Raw genomic sequence first — 20136 nt, 5'->3', positions numbered from 1 at the left:
ACCCAGAGGCTCCTCCACCCCTGGGCCTGTTTGAACCTTCTGTTTTTATATGGTTTGGAGGGTTAAAGTCAACAGTCACTTTTGTATTCTGCATTGTTTGCATTGTTGAAAACGTTGGGAAACCCATCTAGTTTCTTCTCCAAAAGAGCTTCCCAGACCTCCTGGGATATATTCAAAAACAGGCCCCTCTTCAAACAGGCACAGGAAACAGTGTTTCAAAACCAGGACTTTATCTTCTTCTAAAGGCTAGAATTGAGTGTGGTTACTACCACCTACAGAGTTGAGTCTCTGAGTTGTCAGGGATCCTGTGATGTCCTGAGTGCTCAGAAAGCACTGTGGACCCTGGAGTAACAGTCACATTCAGATCCTGCCACTCAACAATTGTGTCTCTTTAAACAATTCATTTACCCACTCTGCACCCTGATTTTTCTCATCTTTAAAACAGAATTCTAGTACCTATGGCTTAAGGTTACGTTAGGACTGATGTGATTGGGTACATGAAGCCCTCGATAGAATTTCTGGCATGGAGTAAGCATTCGACGGTAATAATTATGATCGTTGTTATGATCATAACAATCATGGGCCTCTCCCTTCACCGTTCAGCCCTGACTCGGCTCCTACCACACTTGAGAAGGCCTCCAGCTGCCTTGGACAGATTTTCGTTCCATTTCTGGGCATCACATCAGCTAATAAAGTCTCCTTTAATTTGGTGGGGAGGGCACCCCAGAGTGCTGACACCCGCATGTGCTTACTGGAACCACGGCTGCGGAGCAGATAAGGCAGCCTGGGATGTTCCGGGAACCTTTGCTGCAGCCGGTGAAGGCAGTCCAAGGCGCACACGCCAGGTCCTGTCTTGACTTGCACAATTACAGTCAACTTCCCAGGCTGCTTGTCTCAGCAGGATCAAGCCTTTCCTGCCTTCTGTCCTGGCCGTTGGTGGTGGGGCTGGAGCAGGAGATAGCAGTTGCCTCCCTCTGGGGTGGAGGTGGTTCTTGACAGTGCTATCCCTGGCCTGGGAGTACAGCAGAGCCCTTAGAGGCAGTCTAGCTTGGTAGCTTCCTTCTCATTCTGAGACTTCTGGACTTTTCCAGAACCTACTTCCTCCCCTGAAGCCCCAGCTTGCCATCTGTTGGTTGCCTACAGGGAGGTGGGCAGCTTCTGAGTATGTAAAAGGCCTGTCAATGGTTAGGTGGTTCCGTTCTCTTATCTCTAAACACTCTTGATTTTTCTTTAACTGCTTAGTTCTGCTCTTCTCTAGAGGAAGGAAGGGCTGACCGCTCCAGGCCACACCTCAGAAGTGAGTAAGACTCTTGCACCTTTTAATGGGAGTGTTCACATTTGCAGCAGGTTCTCATCTTGCTTTTAATTTCTTGAGTGTGGCTTTAGGCGGGTTGCTTGGCACGAAACAGCAGATTATCAAAGTGTAAATGATTTTTGATGGTATAAGTACATTATAAATTTAGAACCTATGGGTCCTCTCAGTATCTGGGAGAGCTGAGGCTAGTGGCTTAAGGCTTTATCTTCCATTGGAGTACCTGTTAGAATCCCTACTGCACACTGGTCTTAACATATGTTATCTAATTCCCATTGACTTCTCTTTGAGCAAATAATATATATGGAATGAATGAGTGACTGAATTTCACACAAACCACTTTTACGGATTAAGAAACCTAGGCTCATAGAGAGGAAATACTTGCCAAAGATGGCTCAGATGTTACACACAGGACTGGAACTTAATTCAGAGTGACCTTCTCTCTGTTAACACATTACAAGTTCCCGTCCAGCTTTATGGGATTAAAACTGTTCTTTCAACCCCAGAACTTGGAGGCCTTGAAATTCAAGGAGCTCTTTTTCTAAGAATTTTGATTTTTTTTCCCCTGGTTTCTAGAGAATTAAGAGACTTGACATCATGTGAACTGGCCAGCATCTGCAGGATGGGAGGTGATGGGAACTTCCCTCTCCGGGCTCTTCCCAGGGCTGTAGGGCCTCCAAGACCACCAAAGATCAGGGAATCATTGGAGGGGCTGTCTGCTCAGCAGCGCCTCAGGACTGTCTCAGGACTAAAGAATGCTTTGAATTGGCCCAAAATGCTGAAATTCACCACAAGGAGCACTAGGGGTGTTCTCAGTAATTGAGAAAGATCCTCTCTAAGGGAATCAGTCACTGTGTGCCTGCCTCTTAATAGAAACCATTCTTTCCCTCCAGCTTCCATGAAGCCAGCCGTAGGCCTGTGCTGAAAGGCTTTATTTGGTGTAATCTGAGAGCAAGGTGCTCTCTTTCTTGTTTGGTCTCTTCTTTCTTTTTATTGGTCAGAGCACCCTGTCCGGTCATCCTCTGTGCCATAGCCACCTTGATGGCAGAGTGAAATGCCACTGTCCCACAGGGAAGAGGGAGCCATTTGGGTTCCTATAGTGTTTGGAGAGCAGGTTAGGAGGAAACAGGCTTATAGGTTTTTTTCAGAGGCAGAGGACTAGGCTGGGACCCAGAGGTCATCAAATCCAACCGCTGGCTTGTCTGATGAAGAAATTGAGACCTAGGGAGGTGAAGTGACTTCTTCAAGTGCTTACAGCTTCTCAGTAAGCAGTTGGCACCAAACTTCATGTCACTGGAATTTCAAATTAATGCCTTTCCCACAAAACAAAACAAAACAAAACAAACAACAACAACAAACATTTATTGGGCGTCGTACCGTGTGTGGGATAGTGAGATACGAAGGTGAATAAGTCTTGGTCCCCAGGAGACCTGCTTTAGTTCTGAGGGTTAGTATCATTTACAGCAGGCCCTTCCCAGTGATATTTTATAGGTAGACTATTTATGCATATCTCTCTAATCTGTCATATCATCTCTCAATTGTTTCTATCAATCTGTCTATTACACATATTATATAGAATGCATCTGAAAAATTAGACTCCTGAATCCTAATTAGCTGGAGTTCTGGAGGTCTCCAGAGTCTGTGACTAAGGATACAGTGAGTAACTGACCCATTAACTGAGAATTAAGTTAGCCTGAAAGGTACTTCCCATACAGTCTGTCTTGAGTACACTTTAATCTTTGAGATGGTTCATACAGTCTGTCTTGAGTACACTTTAATCTTTGAGATGGTTGGCAAATAGCTATCAAGTACCAAGTGCTTTTCTAAGATTCAGGTACTTTGCCAAGGGCTTTAGGTGCATTTCTTCATTTAATCCTTAAAAGCACCCCATGAGAAAGGCATTACTTTCACTTTCCTGATGAAGAAACTGAAGCTTAAAGGCTAAGAAAACACAGCATGCCTAACATCCCATAGCTGAGACCAAGATCCATCTTTCCGAAGATGATCACAGCTGTTATGATTTTACAGTTAAGTACCATGGAGGTAAAGTCACTGCAGTTGCCAGTTGTCATTAACTGTGACATAATGAATGGCATAGATGTCCGGGATCTGGGAAATCCCTGGAAGGTTTCAGAGGGCTTGGGAGTGACACATCACAGTTTCACCTTGCTGGGCTACTTGGGAACTGTCTGCCTGAACTGAATGGCCTTGAATTTCTGGCTAGGACCAGAAGGGGCAGACATAACCCTACTTTCACTAACTGTACCCAGCATATGATTCATATGAAACTCTTGTCCCCAAAGCCAGTCCATTCAGTTGTCATAGGCTTTTCTTTCCCATTCTTTCTTGTCTATCCTGTTGAATTCAAATTCTAAGGACATCTCTTTATGTGCAAAGCAAAGGTGAATTCCAAATCCCATTTAATCTGTGTATGGGGGCTGCTTTTACCAGGTATCTGATACCACCCCAAACCCCATAATAAATCAATAAATAAAATATGGCCATAATTTCCCAGAAGAGTGAGCATCAGACCACACTGACCACCTGTCCATGCAGTCCCTGTCATTCTCTGTCACATCGGTACCAGAAATGACCTCATCAAATATTGGTCACTTGCCTGTTTACTGTCTACGTCTTCACTCTCTGAAGACAGGGATGTTATCTGTGTTCCCATCACCTAGGGTTGTAGCTGTCACACATTTGGAAGATGCTGTGGCTTGACACTTCACACCATGCCCAGTGGGGCTCCTGGTGCTTCTGGAGGCATAAAGTCCACAAGAAGAGGCTCATTTGTCCTCACCCAGAGATTTCCAGAGCTCAGTTCCAGTGTGGTGAAAGAACAGGCCTTCACCAGGTGTGGTCCCTTGTCATGTTTAATGGCCTTTATTTGAAGGCAAATCAACACCTTATTTTCTTCAATAACTTCACAGAAGGGTCATTTGTATTCTCCTCTATTTACAAGCCTTTGGGTCTTCGCACAAGTCATGTTCCTTAAAAGCAGGAAGTTATGTTTGGCCCACTCCAGCTGAGCAAAAAATACACCGTAAGGACTCTGGTCCAAACACTGTAGCTAGAGTTGGATTTAAAACTTGTCAGCAACAAGTTCTCTGAAGCTTGGCATTGAGACTGGCATCTGCTGTTACAGATAGGATGTCACCCCTTGAAAGCTCAGGAAGAGGTATGAATTACATGCTCTTAGCGCGCAGGGCAATTGGAACTGTACTAATCCTAGAAATCTTTTGGCCCAGATTTTTGAATTATCCCAGCAATCCAGCCTGTCCTGCTTTGAAATGTTTGTGGATGTCTTGAAAGCAGCTGAAGAACCAGCAACAGTAGAGTCATTCCACTGGGAAGAACTCTTGCTTCTCGTGCGTGTACACACATGTACACAGGTGCATGCATGCGTACACACACACACACCCACACACATCCCTGTGCACTTGAGCACTTGATAGAAAAAGAGAAAATGAGAAGTGAGAGATTGAGTTATTAAAATATCACCTGGCAGTTTCTGAGCCTCCAAGTTCAGAATCAATGGAAATCTAGAACCCCGCTTAGCTACTGGCAATGCTTTGTTGTTGCAAATAAATATTTTTGTAGCCACATCACTTCCCCACTAACATGTTCAAAGAGGAAAAGGGATAATCTAAAGACATGAGTCTTCTTCTGTCTTAATTCATCTGTAAGTCAGTATTGGTTGTAAATGAATATAGGTAAAGGGGTCTTGGCAACCCAGTGTCAAGGTTTACGAATGACTTAATATTCTTATAATCTGCAACAAAATCATGATTTTTTTTTTCTAGAAAAGTGTATAAACTCACTTTTGTTAGGATAAGCCCTTTTGAGTGACAGGCAAAGAGGTCATTGGGATGACAAGGCACCCAGTACCCACTGGAGAATGACTGACATTGTCCACCTACATGTTGAAGTGGTAGAAATGGGGGGTTGGGCAGAGACTTTAAAAGCATCAGTCTGAGGAGTATCTGATCTAGATCCTGTCTGTCATGAGAAGAGCAAAGACGTTCAGTGGTCTACTACCCCAGCCAGGCAGAAATCCTATTCATTCATCAAGCGTTTTCCTCTTATTGTAGGTCCCTAGAGGGTCAGCCCTGTTTGGGTACAGACCTCTTAAGTTTCAATGTAGTGCTAATTTTTTCTAGGAAAGTCGCCCTCTCTCTTTTGGTCCCTTAGCTAATAAGTTCTGTCACCTGGCATTAGAATATTAACACTGTTTAAACTGAAGTCCATGTGCAGCAATTAATAGAGGTGCTGGCATGTGGTGACTGAAAAAGAAGGGAAGGGTTTGCCTGACCCCCAACAGTACAACTTTGGACAGTTTTCTTAGCCTCTCTCAGCCTCAGTTTTGTCACCTGTAGAAAGAGTTAGTGATAGAATAGTGTTTATTCATCCAACTATTGTGGAGTTTAAATGAGATAGTACGTGAAGACCCTTGCAGAGAGCCTGATGCATAGTTGATGCTCCATCAGTATTAATGTGACTGAGGAACCCAGCCAGGGGCTCATCTGGAGGAGGTGTCAGGGTCAGGTCCCATCACACCCTTTGCCCTGTAATTCTCTCGCATTTCAAGTCCCCAGCGTGAGCTTCTGTGTTTGCCAAGCAGACAATTGTGGCTTTGGTAAACTGAGTCTTAGCTAATTTCCATCAGAGACCACATGTCATTCTGGAGTCTGACTCCTGCCGTTTGCCACTTTCCTAGTAGCATCTTGGGCCAGTCATGCTGTGAACCTCACTTATTTCATCTGTGAAAGGGGAATGATCATTGAATCTCTCGAGGCTGCCAGCTCTGAGAATTATGTGGAATAACATCTGGTAAGACACCTGGACCACACTGCCACACAGAGGAGCAGCTATGTACATGCTAGAATCTTTTCTTTCTCACTCAAAGATGCTAAAAGAGAGGCAAGAGCAAAGGAAATTGAGGTTGGAGATGCCCTGGGCTGTGTGTTGGAACAGGGCTCTGCGGGAACTAGGGTGGCCTTTCACCCTCCATCAGCGTGGCTCTGTCCTAGAGGATAACACGGCTTGCTTCAGTTTTTAATTCTCTAAATCTTATCAAGCCCACCATTTACCAGGTCCAGTCCCCATAGAATAGATTGGAAATTCAGACTTTGCTGTCTCCTCTCTGCACAGTGAATTAGGGATAATCTTTATCTTTTTAACTTTAAGTTGCAAGGTATTTTTATGCTTGATATGATGAGGAAAAATATAAAAATATTAATGCTAAGCCTACATTCCCACTACAGCATTTTCGCAGGATGTATTTTCATGTGAGCTGTGACCTTTGAACTCTAGGACCCTGTGCAAATTGCTCGACCATCTCTTTTCATAGCCATGACATGGGGTGACTTACCCTCCTGGTACATTGCAAGACTTCTGATGATCATCATCATTGCGATGATTGGTCCCTATTGTACTCATTTCTAGACTAGTCTCTGGGGCATCTTAGGGATGGTGGGGTGACAGACCTTGGTGAGGAGGGCAGGTGCTGGGGGAGAATGAGCAGCTGGTGGATCAGGCCCTGGGGTCTGCTCCTGGATCCTTCTCCCAGTTCCCACTAGGGCAGCTCCACTTTTACCTGTCTTAAACATCACAGTTCTGTGGGTACATTGTGGTGGGGAGGGGGAAAAGGTCTGAAAACCATCACTGTCCTCTCTGAGCACAGTTGCTGCTCCCCTTTGCCTGTTGACACCCCAAGGTAAAAGGGCAGCAGCATCCGGGGGTAATGGGGGAAGCCCAGTGGACCTGGGGAATCTGAGTTGACATCTGGGTTCATCAAACTTTGTGAGATGTTAAGTCTCCAGATCTCTTGCTCTATTGCTCCATTTGTGAAATGAGTCCATAGCTCCTCCCCTCTGAACTTCACAGGGCTTCTTTGGGGTATGAAAGTGCTTCATAATTGGCCAAGGAAACTCCTACATGGCATGATTACCAGGGTCTGCAGCACTTGGATCCATTCCATTCTGCAGAGTGTTAGACCTAAATGTGTCTTAATTCATACAGGATTTCTGAGAAGCTTTCTGGGACTTTAATACTGTCTGAGGTGTGCATAGCTACCCTCCCCATTTTATCCTACAAGAAGGATTTTCTAACTTCTTATTTCATCCCTGGGGACAGGAAGATTAGGTGTGCCCAGGGGAGCTACCGTGAGTTATTCAAGGTCATATAGCTTATAATTAACAGAATTTAGGCTAGAATCAGTGCATCCTACTCCCAGATAGAGCCCTTGGCTCATCAGCATGTCAGTGACCCATTAATCACCCCCGAAGTGCAGTTATTTCCTGTGAGTAATCGTTTCTCATTCTTCCTCAACTCTCACAAGGTACTTCCCTCCATCTAAAGTTAACTATTTCTTCAAAGTTCTGGCTGCAGACCTGAAAAGAAACTGGATACAAATTAGGTGATGTGGCAGTCATTGTAACTACCCAGAAAAAAATATAATTGTAGAACAAGGGGAACTATCCTTTTTCTATTTAGAACAGGAAAACCCCTATGTGGGCCCTGAGATGCCTTTTCAGATCATTGACCACATCCTGGGTTTGTGCTAGTCAATCTGCTAAATCAATAAGATCCAAAAAAGAAGAAAACAAAGGTTTTGAGGCCAGTGGATTTCCTGATTGCCATGGCAACACGCAGGGTACGCACTGTGGTTTCTTTCCGTCATCTGTCTTCCTGGAGGTTTGCTCTGTAAGGATCACTTGGCCTTACAGAATTCTTGTGCACACAGGCAACCATTCAGGGCACATATTTCCTTTCCAGGAAGACTATGGACTCAGGCTCAGGAGTTGGGGCCTTAGCAGTTTTTCAGTACCCAAGTCCTATAATTTCACTCAAGGCCAGGAAAGCAACCCCAGATTTTTCTAGATTATGTTAGGTTGGTTATTTGGAGGCCTTGGCTGAAGGGCTAGGGGAACACTAGGGTAACAGCTGAGAGAACCCCTGGAAAGTTCTCCAATAGGGTGATCCCTGTTGGTTCAGGTTTGGCTGCCATGACAAGTTCCATGCTCCATAGACAAGAGGCTAAGGGACCTGGGGGTCTAGCCAAGAAGTTGGGGCAACTTTCTTCTCTAAGTACCAGGAGATGAATAGCTCAGTTGAAAGCAACCCAGGACACATTCTGGAGGAAATTCCCCTGCTAGGATTGTGTATGACTGTTTTCTCTGCTCATTAAACTCTCACCCACCTCCGGGGCAATTCCGGGAAGACTGAGTCACTCAAGACTTATGGTCTGCACTGGACAGCCAAAGGCGACTCGGCCACCAAGTGTGATTTTGGCCTCATTTAGAAGCAGATGCTGAACAATCTGGTCTTTCACTAAGCACCCATCACATGGGCGTCAGGAGTTGGAAGCAAGTGACATGGGGGCAGCAGGAAGGCCTCCTAGACTGGCAGGCCTGGGTGGCAGCAGGAGCCGTAATAGCTTGAAAGACTCAAAAGACTCCCAGAGGGAAACTTCTGGACTTTGAAGACATCAAACAGATGAAGAACAGAAAGACTTCCTCACGTCCTGTTAAGACAGTGGGGCTGTGGCTTCATCAGGATCAACTTGCTCAAACCTCTTATAACAAGATTTTGGTGGCAAGAACACTGGACTAGGAGTCAGGAATCTGCAATTATGGTCCCCTGAGGTTCTGCCTTTCTCATAAATGTCTGGGAGGCCATGCTCAGTCATTCTTGATTTTATTTTCTCATCTCTCTATTGTTCTTCCTGGTTTTACCCGTGGAAGATCCAAGTATCAATAATGCTTTAAAAAATATTTGGCCCTTTCCCTCCCCATGTCTCATCAGAACCAGCTCAGTGAAGTTTATGAGTTGCATCATCTTCTGTTTTGGACATGAACTCAGCAAATCAGAAGACAGAAATAGAATCCTGACTTTTTAATGATAACTACTATAAAAGTGAAAAAGGTGGCCAGCTCACCAGTGCTTTGGGCTGCCACTGCCCAAGAGGTTGGTGTGGCTGATTCCCAGGAGCGCCATCAAGTTGGATGTAGTCAGCCTAGAGTTGGATGCCAGGTTCCATCTAGATCAGCCCAGAACCTAAACTCGATCTGTCTAGACTTTTGGATTTGGCAGTAGACATCTCAAAATGTCACAAGGATAGTCTGTGATGTGGCAACCCAGCCCTGGGCTAACTCCAAATCCCAGGGTCCTCTCCCCATAGCGCTGCCTGACTGTGGCCAGAGCACTTAGACTGTAAAGGGCAAAAGACTTGAGGGCTGTAGCTGGGATTGAATTCTCAACTCCCAAAGATACCACGGGAAGGGCAAAGGGCAGGAACAGAGCAAGGTGGCTGGCTCACTGTTGGAAAGCCAGTGAACACTAGGACTGTAGAACCTCTCCCTCGGGAGAGGGTGGATGTTCCATTAGTGAGGTTGTTTTCCACTGAAGCCTCACCAGGCCCTTGGGCAAAAGTTCTGCCCTTTAAGCCTTATGATCTAGAATCAAGGGAATTCTGTTCTTAAATGATATTCAATAAGCTCAAGTTGTTTTCTCTAGAGCTCTCTTTTAACGATCACCTCCCAACACTTTAAAAACCATGCAGAGAATAGGTGGGGTTCCTCTCATCTTTAGAATCTGTCCCATGCAAGAGCTGCCATTGAACGCTGTGAACTGACCAGCGAGACAGCCTGGTTCAAAACCTGGTCCTACCAGTTACCATACTTGTGAATTCTCCACGAGTAGATGAACTCATCAGAAACGTTGGGATCATAAAAGTCCTCATTGCATTGAATTTTCATGGGAATAAAATGAGTTATTAGGTGTAAAATGTTGAAAACTTTGAAACCAGAATAGATAATGTCTACGCCTACTGATGTTATCACTCATGGTCTGTGAAAAGTGAGCATGGGAATTAGACAAGTCACTGAGTAGCCAGAACTAGTCTTACTCTCATCTTCAAGATAAAGCGACATCTCATCTCCACACACATAGCCTACTCTAAGACCAAAACAGGAGAAAAATACCTAATTCTGCTTCATCCCTCCTGTGGAGATGACAGACAGGGACCAGACACATCTGGTTGGCTCATTAGAGAGAAAATGCCTTCATTTAGGGCTATCTGGAGAAGTGAGGTTTGGAGAAGCAACCTTCTCTCTTTGGGCACAGTATGGTGGCAGGTTTTCTTCTGGAGGTCTTGATAGGGTATGCACTGTTGACCTCCCCTCTTGGGAGATCTGGCCTCAGAAATGTCCCTGTGATGGCAATTGAGCCCTTTGTGCAGAGGACAGCTGAAAAGTTCAGACAGGTAAAGCCAGTTACAGAACTGAAAATAGGTCTTGGAAACATTTGCTACCAAGGAAAAGAACAAATAGGCATGGAAGCAAAGCTTTAGCTTAAAGACATTTTTAGGGTCAATAGGCAATTCGAATAAAGCATCGCAGGTGAGACTAGATATACACAGGGAAGAGACCTGTTAGGCACCCTTCTTGTGCCTCGTGAGTCTGCTTGTCCTGTGAGTGTAGGGGAAGGTGGGCATTCATTCATTCACTCACTCATCTATTCTTTCATTTTCTCTCATTTGCTTACTACATACAGCAGTATGGGGTACTGGGGATATAATGGTAGGAAGGGAGATACAGTTCAGCCGTCATAAATTCTGCGATTTGCAAAATTCCGGAATTCTTGAATTTCTGATTACCAAAGAATCAAGACCTTGAAGATGATAGTTTCTTATACTCTTTACTTGGTTCTGTCACAGACTTCTTTGAGAAATTCCTGAAATCCAAGGACACTACCCCGTCAAAGCACCTGTGCACGTGAATGTACACTCACCTATATACAGTCCTACACACAGTCCCACAGGTTCACAGAACCCTTGAAGACCAGCCTCTGGATTCCAGGTGGAAAGCCTCTTGTCACCCAGCTCCATCACTATCCAGCTGGGTGGGCACCTCCACTCACCTCTCAAGCAAGTTTGGGAATATGTAGATAATGGCAACCTGAGTGAAAATTACACAGTAATTTCCTCCTAGAAGATGTTGCTTGTTATGTTCTACCACTTGGGAAATGACGGGATAGGACCAAGAAGCTATTTCTCATAGGCTCCATAATGTTGGCAGAGTTTGGAAATGTGCAGGGGTGATTTTATTAGTGAGATCTATTTTTCTTGGTCTGAAGCTTAGGGAAGCTATGGATAAGATTAGTGGTGTTATTCGTCATCTCTGGCATGTCATGTGCTGATAAACTTAAACAGGAGCCAGCACCCAGGATGGAGTTCCAACTTTCCCACTTGGTTGACTTTGGGTGATTTCCTTTACCACTTAGGGCCTCGGTTTCCTCATCTCTAAAATGGGTTTGAGAGTAGTGCCTACCTCATAGAATTTTTATGGGATTTAAATTAGCTAAAGTACTTAAGGCAGCTAATACATATACAATAACCATTGGCTCTCTTTATTAAGTGCCAAGCACCGTATTAAGTTTTGACATGTCGTGTAATAGTCCCTCAAATGGTGGTATTGTCATTCCATCAAAGAGGAGGCTGAGCATCTGAGGGGTTAAGTAACTGACTAGCTGCAGAGGAAGGGTCCAAGTCTGAAGCAGCTTTGGTCAGATCCCAGGTAGGTTGAAGTACCCACTCCAGCGGGTTCAGTGCTGGGTCTGGCTCTATGAGCTATGGATTCTCCCTGGAAGAGCTCCTGCTTTCAGTCTGCCTGGAAGGTCACTAGCCACCTGGGTAGACGAAGCTCCTGAGCATTCTACAGGCCAGGTGGTATTGTGCCCCTGGGAAGTCTTCTCCCTGAATCTGAAAGTGGCCTCGAAGAGTCAATGTTTCCATTGGGCCCATTCCATCTCTCAGAGTGTGCGTGTGTTGGGCAGGAAGGGTTTGGAACCGTTTATTCCTTACGTGATACAAGAAATTTATTGGAGACTAGAGGGTTCAATGGAAAACCTAACTTTATTTCCAACTGGAAAGTCTTGTTTGAGAGATGCAATTGGCCACTTGATATTCACTTCTTGAGTTCGAGTGGATTCTGAATCCCAGAGGTCTTTGTTTCTCAGAAGGGCACCTGAAAATGTCTCTGGAGTTCTTCTTCCTGCAGTGTTGGCAGCATGGCCAGAACCATTGTCATGGGCACTGCCACCTTGTCCAGAGATGTTCTGTGGTCCCTGAAGCTCACACTTCACCCTTACTTTAATGCTATTTAAATCTTGGGACTATTGTCAGGTATGCATTGATGAGGTTAGAGGTTCAGAAAAAATGACCTAACTCGAGATTAGGAGCAATAGGCAGTGGCAAAGCATTGTGGGCACTTGGATCTCAGGCTGGTTAGGTTTGTTCTTGGCTCCACTGTTCTTACCTCTGTGCCTTAGTTTCTGTATCTGAAAAATGTTGATAAAAATATTAACCACCTCATAGGTTGTTTAAGGATAAAATGAAGTAGCACTTGTAAAATGCTCACAAAGTACCTGGCATGTACATAATAAGTGCATAAGAAGTATTAGCTATGATTATTGCTGTTGGTATTATGAACATCCTCTAGGGTGATAATTTGGGTTTGCATAAGTGTTAAGGAAGCCTGTTGGAACATCTTTATAAATTGCCAGGGCTTGGGTGATACACAGTCTTGAAACTTGGTCCCTTTTTAAGGCAAGAGGTACTTGGAGGAGAGGGACTGTGAATGTTCATGATAGTCAACATCATTTCTGCAATTCCTAAATGGCCGAATGCCATCAGAGTTAGGAGTTGAACCTTTTGGTGATTAACATAAATGCAAGCTGTGGAATTTTTAATTTGCCAAGAATTTCTTCCTTGATTCAGCAGCACTGTGTGGATACCTACAATGTATCGGGCCTTGTTTAAGCCTCAAAGTCTACCAAGACTGAAGGTTGAGGTTCTGTTTCATCCAGTCTCGGCTGACTGCAAGCAAAACACTCACTTATCATCATGCTCGCCTAATGTGTGCATGTACCGTCTATAAAGTCACATTGGGTGCTGCACATGGAACTCAAGGGATTTTACTCAAAAGTCTCAGCCTGAATGGGTTTCTCTTACATTGGCATATTCTGTCTGCCAGGTGGCAAGCTAGAACTGATTTTAATAAGAAAGAAACTGCCATTCAGCTCCAAACCACTGTCCAGCCTCAGACTTTATTTTTAACCTGGGAGAGAGAGCAGCCACCTGGGCCAGAAGCAGGTACTTTGTCTCTCCTGGCATCTGACTGAGGTCTCCCCTAGCACCCTCCCCTCCAAGAAGCTGATTGGGAAGTTTTGTTTTTCTTTTGCATGCTGGACAAGGAGAGGCCCTTGAAAGACTGTCAGTCAGAGTGACAGGTTCCCTTTGTAAGACTGGCCAACAGAGACCCAAACCAAAAATGTCAGTAAAAACAAATAGTGTTTCAAAAGGGCCTGTGCGTTTCCTTCCTCAAATTCTCATTACTTCATGAGCCAAGTGTTGCAGGAGTGATTTGGGAGGACCCATCAGACCTGATAAGAAATACTCTGCTCAAAAGCACATTTTCTATTTCACTGATTCTGATTTTTTTTTTCTTTAAGCACCCACTTTCTAGTGACAAAAACAAAAGAAAACACAGTTGACATTGACTTACATCTTTTCAAGTGCCACTTCTTATTTCTTCTTTTACTATTTTCAGAATAGGGGAAGATAATGTAGACTTTTGATAGTCTTCTTGTTTTGCATTTGTCAACACAGATTTCTGGAGTTTGGAACCTCCTTCCTGCTCTAGAAGAGGAGAGTAGTTAGTTGTCACCTGTGCAACTCGGTAATAATGACCCTATCCTTGTCATCAAAAGCAACCATTCACGTGTGCCTCTCCCCTTCCTTCAGCTGCTCTGGTGATAGGAAATGATCCCAGAAAGCAGTTCAAAGCATGCATTTTAGTATGAAACATACCTGGGATTGATTTCTAGCTCTAACATTTAGTAGCTGGGTGACTTTGGGAAGCTGTTCAATTTTGCTGAGTTTTGGTTTCTTCACCTGTAAACAATACATAAACACATACCTAAAACTCACCTCTCAGAGTTTTGGTGAAGTTGATGCAACACAGCCCCACAGGTGCTGGGTACCCAGGAACCCTACTGTGAAAGATTTCTGCCACAACTGTCAGCTCAGAAAAGCAGGACAAAGCAACTGGGGTTCAGGAGAAGCCTGTGATTCTAGATGGAAATACTCATTTCCCTGGCAACTCAATTTTCTGAACCTCAGTTTTCTTATTGATAAATAAATAGAATTTTCCCAACTTCCTTTGGACTTGCCCAAGGGAAAATCCTGGAGTCTGCGTTAAAGCCAATCTTGTCATTTTATGCTTTAACTACCAGAATGGGCCTTGTCCATTTTCTCCTAGAGAAAGACTGGCATTGAGTCACGAGGAATCACTCAGAAGAAATAGAACTTCACCAGGCCAATTCCAATGACTTCTATTTTCTGGGTGGGGAGTTTACTCACCAAACTGGGGATATAAAGTTTCCAAAGAGTAATAAGTTTTCAATTAAGGTCTTTGAAGGCTTTTGAGATCGTTACACACAGAATCAAATAGAACAGGATGATTTCCAGCTCCTGACTGACATTTCAGATTAATGTCTATAAGACTCATAAAACTCTTCGTGTTAAGTAATCATTTACCCACCTGACAGCAGTTGAGCTTGATTTTCAATGTCATTAATTCTTGGGAACAAATAGCAGGCACTGGATCTGTCGATATATTAAAAATGTGTTTCGAGGAATTTTCAAGGAGTCATTGATTCATCTGACAAATATTTGAGGAGCATCTGCTCTCTGTTGGGCACTGTTATAGGTGCTAGAGATGCAGCTGCAACAAGTGAAAGGCCTTTGCCTTCTCGGACCTGTCACTCCAGGCAGGCAATGTCCAATTGTCCACGTGGATGAGCATGTTCTTGTGCAGACACAAAAGCCAGGTGCAGGAGAGGGAGAAGCTGGTGGCTAGTCAGAGTGTTCAGGGAAGGACTCCAAAGTAAGGGGTCGTGAAGTTGAAATTCTGAATGATAAACACGAACCACCCCTGTGAATCACTGAGGATGGAGCATTCCAGACAGAGGGGAAGGCAGGTGTGTGTTCTAAGATGGACAGGAGCCAGAGTACCTGAGGGAATTGATGGAAAACTTTTTTGCTTAGAGCTGAGCAAGCCATGTGGAGGCTGGAGAAGGAGGCAGGAGCCAGAGTACCTTGGTCTTGACCAGGATGAAGACATTTGTTCTGGGTACAGCCAGAAGGCATTGGAGGTTCTGGGTGAGGAAGCAATGCCATTTGAGGGTGGAAAAATGCTCTAAAGGTTAGGTGGAATGAAGATTTCCAAATACAGGACTGTGCATCTAGTACAATTTCCACTATGCAGACATTTGAGTATACATATACCTATGCATATGTGTTACACGTGGCGGGGTGTGTTCAGTAAACAAACTGGAGGAACATACAGCAAAATGCCATAACTTTCTCAGTGGTGGACTTGTTTTCCTTCATTACTTCCCTGAATTTTGTAAGGTTTCCATGAGTCCGTGTTACTTTAAATCAGATGCTTTTTAAAAAAAAACCTCTTTTGCATAGTAACCATGGATACCATAAGAGTGATATGCTTGACCATGACTTATCTCAAATTTGAGCTTATGGAATGTTGTTTTGGTATGCCTGAGTGAATCTTGAAGGCTCTGGTCAGTAGAGACATTTATTTGACTCTTTCACGAGTCTTCCCTAAACTGAAGCTTCTTGCTGTTCATCTATTTTGATGCAAAGTATGCATGCAAAAGAATTAACATTTTTGTTTCCTCCTGCAGATCTGAATATAACCTGCCGCTACGCAGGTGTATTCCACGTGGAGAAAAATGGTCGCTACAGCATCTCTCCGACCGAGGCGGCTGACCTCTGCAAGGCTTTCAACAGCACCCTGCCCACCATGGCTCAGATGGAACAGGCTCTAGCCAAGGGATTTGAGACCTGCAGGTAAGGGACCAGCACCCACCCCTGGGAAAGCCAGTGGCCTGAGTCCAGGGGCCGAGCTTAGAACTGAAGGCGTCTTCCTGACAGCTGAATGGATTATTACCTAACAAGCTGGCCCCACCTATTAATTTGGCCAAGTCGATGTGGAACCAGCATGACAACTGGAATTTCAAGTCAGCCAAAGACACCTTTGTGAGTCATAGAGAGGGAGGCTGAGGAAGGCGTTAAGGGTCATATCTGTTGGAAACCTCTTGTGTAATGTGCTTCCACAGCGCTCTCTGGGCTTTGAAGAAGCATGCAATATCATTGTCGGAACCACAAGAAAATGTAAACCAAATAACAGTGTTTAAAATAAATATGTGCCTGGTGGAGTGTGGCCCTGCAAACTTGGCTGAAAGCAGGTTTTGAAAACCATTTTGTGTGTGTGTGTGTGTGTGTGTGTGTTTCTGTTGCTTTGGTTTGAGAAGTCAATAAAAAGGCATGAAATATTTTAGAATGTGTTCCACTACGATACATCATTATATGTGTCAGCTATCTCAATGCTCCATAGAGCCTTCCTCAAACCATTTTGTCCCAAGATAATCACAACAGATGGGGGCCTTATTTTTTAAATTTTTGAGGCAAGGATTGCACACAAAGAGCCAGCCGTGGTGACAGCCACAGCAGAGTGTTTGGGTCTGGTTTAATTTCACTACGAGAGTTCGGAGGAGTCTCAGTAAGTGCTCTGAAGTTTCCACCCCAGCTTGCGGCTTAGGGAAAGTGGGCCTTCCTTCTCTTCAATGCACATACATACACACAGGCTGCTTTTGGAAAGTCAAGCTGAAGCATTCTTTATGAAAACGACTAAATGTCAGTTAAATGCAGCTCTTGCCTGTCCTTGGTTACAGTCATGCACTCACCTCAAGAGTGGTAGCTGAGACTCTTCCTCAAATGGAAGAGGAAAATCTATCATCTACAGTGGTTCTAATATAGGAGCCCTTAGCTACATGTGGTGATTTCTACTTATATTAAAACTAAACTTACTTTAATTAAAACTAAAGAGTATGAAAACTTGAGTTCATCACTAGATTTCAAATGCTCAACTAGCCATAAATGGCCAGTGGCTTTTGTGCTGAATGACACAGATTTTATGCAGAGCATATGCATCATTGAAGAAAGTACTCTCGAGCAGTACCCCTCTAAAACAAAGAGCAGATGTACTTGACATCTCTGTCTGTATAGAGCTGAGTCTGGGAGAATGTACAAGAAGCAGAGAGAGGAAGATTGCTTCGGGACCTACTGAACCTGAGATGAAAGAAGGCCAATTAGCAAATCCATTTATTGGATTCCCAAGGCTAATTGTTTAAATTTGACCCTGACTAGGCCACTAGGCTGAGAAAGTGGATTTAGTAAGTTGTACTTTGATTGTGAAATACAGACAAGTCCTTTGAGAGACTTGAGAGAGGTGTTCTCATACACCAAAATCAAGGGGAGCTCTTGTTCTTGGCAGGGCCCCAGGGAGTGTCGAGGTGCCAGGAGCCTTACTGTCCCCTTGGCTGCATCTTCTACTTAGTCTTTAAATCATCCTCTGGGTTGATTTTACTATCCTGCTAAAGGAATAAAGAACTGAGGTTTAGATAAGTTCTGCAGCTTTTTCTGAATCACACAGCTTGCACAGGAGGCAGGATTTGGTCCTGCTTAGTCTGAACTGGGACGGGATTTTTAGTGATCAAGCCTTCCTGAGGGGAAGAGGGGAGTTAAGTATGCTGCACCAATTTGCTGAATATTTCTTTCCTCCCTGTGCATGCCACACACACACACACACACACACACACACACACACACACAATTTCTAATATCCCCAGCTCATATATAGTGCAACACATAAAAATCACAGACAGCCGAGCACAGGGGCCCATGCCTGTAATCCCAGTAGCTCCGGAGGCAGAGGCAGGAGGATCGTGAGTTCAAAGCCAGTGTCAGCAACTTAGCAAGGCCCTAAGCAATTTAATGATACCCTATCTCTAAATAAAATACAAAAAAGGGATGGGATGTGACTCAGTAGTTAAGCACCCCTGAGTTCAATTCCCGGAACCCCACCCCCCCACCCCCAAAATCACAGACAACTTGATGTGGTAAAATACCAGTAATAACTTATAAAGTGAGTGTGTATTTTGTACCTACTTGTCAATGTGATGTGATAGGGTGGGGTGGGGTGGGGTAGGGTGGGGAGTAGGTTGACTGAGGAGTATTATTTAGCGAAAAGAAAAAAAAAATGTAAAACCTTGCCAAAGAAATAGATCATTTCAACCCTAACTGGTATTAAATGTTGCAAAACTCCTTTCCATAATTTCATTCAGATAGCTTTTAATCAGACACCTGCCACAGGACAGATAGCAGACAGAGTCTCACGGGCGGGCGAGAATAAAACCTCAGCAGCTACCCTTCTTTGCCTGCCCCACCCTGATCAGTAGCAACACTCAGATACATGAAAAATTATTAACGTTTAATTGTGACGCTCCCCCTCCCCAGCTAAGGAGACTTTGGGAAAATCAGTCTGTTGGTTCAGAAGAGGAATTAGTCATGCAAGCGATCATTGCAACATAGACATAATGAGCTCTGTGTGCTTAGAAACTTCCAACTCACACACATTTCCATGAATCTTGCAGGGCCGCGCACTCTGTGCTGTTGCCCCTGGCAGGAAAGATTAAAGGATCTGTGCGGTGCATTTCAGCCAGCTCTGCATTTTCAAAAACCTGCTGGATTTAGCTTCTCCCTCTTTGCCCTCGTGCTGCCCTTGTCTCCTCCCTTGCAAATGGGATATTCTCAGCAATTTTTGAGTCATTTTCTATTTAGAAAAAAAAAATTGTGTCATGAGTATGTAGCTACTAAGATGCTGCTAGAAGAAGCTGGGCACTGCGTGCTATTCCGAAAGGGCCTCAACCCTGCATAACATGCTTCCAGAAACACCTTGCTAGGGAGAGAAGAGCTAAACACCCCTCCCACCACCACCCATTTGCTGCATCTGGAATGTTCTTGAGCTACGTGAGCCATTGCCACTTACTTACTTAATTGCTCTTTCTCTCATTTTAATGATGGTCAGTTTATTTCCACTGGCAATGGAATTATGCATGGGATCCTCATGAGACAGAACATGCTGTGTGACTTGGCATAGGAACAAGTGTTCATGTTCAGAATAATGGAGTGTGAAGTGAGGGACTCTCAGGATAAGGTCAAGCTAGGAAAGAGAAGCAGAGGATAGGAAATAAGGCAGGTATTAAATTTGTGCACTGAAATGAAGAACCAACTCTTCCTGTATCATAGGAGTGGGCTATAGTTCTTTCTGGAAAATATAAGGGGTAATTGAATACCAGAGTGAATCCCACATCACAGCTTTTCTGTGACTCAGTTTCCTTCTGCTTGTTCCAACCAACTTGACACTGTTGATCACAAGTTTTGTTTGAAACTGCTGGTTTTTTTTTTTCTTTTATGAATTTTCTTTATATGAAAAGAAAAATAGCTGGGCATGGTGGTGCATGCCTGTAAACCCAGCGGCTCAGGAGGCTGAGGCAGGAGGATCATGAGTTCAGAGCCAGCCTCAGCAAAAGCGAGGCCCTAAGCAACTTCGTGAGACCCTGTCTTCTAAATAAAATATAAAAAAGGCTGGGGATTTGGCTTAGTGGTTAAGTACCCCTGGGTTTAATCCCCGGTACCAAAAAAGGAAAGAAAGAAAAAGTAAAGGCTGTTCGTGGATCTGTAAATAAGATCACATTGTCTCTGTTAGCCTTGTTGATCTCTTTTATTCTCCTGTGCTGTTATTATGGGATTTCACATAACTCAGTTGTTGAAATCTCTAACATCCCTAAGGGTGAATTGAATGAAGTCTTAAATATCATTTGACGGGATATTATGAAAT

At 44.1% G+C, this 20136-nt stretch overlaps 1 protein-coding gene across 27 annotated transcripts in view; it reads left to right on the top strand.

Annotated features, from left to right (window-relative positions):
* Cd44 (CD44 molecule (Indian blood group)) overlaps positions 1–20136 on the top strand; it is an 83890-nt gene that overhangs the window by 16525 nt on the left and 47229 nt on the right. For all 27 annotated transcript variants that reach the window (XM_047518789.1, XM_047518786.1, XM_047518785.1 and 24 more), the window contains exon 2: positions 16079–16244. In XM_047518789.1, the coding sequence (XP_047374745.1) occupies positions 16079–16244 (166 nt within the window). The remainder of the gene's footprint in view (positions 1–16078; positions 16245–20136) is intronic.

Source organism: Sciurus carolinensis, chromosome 11 (assembly GCF_902686445.1).
Source record: "Sciurus carolinensis chromosome 11, mSciCar1.2, whole genome shotgun sequence".
NCBI lineage: Eukaryota > Metazoa > Chordata > Mammalia > Rodentia > Sciuridae > Sciurus > Sciurus carolinensis.
The sequence above is the reverse complement of the archived record's forward strand: the minus strand, read 5'-3'. Positions and strand labels throughout refer to the sequence as shown.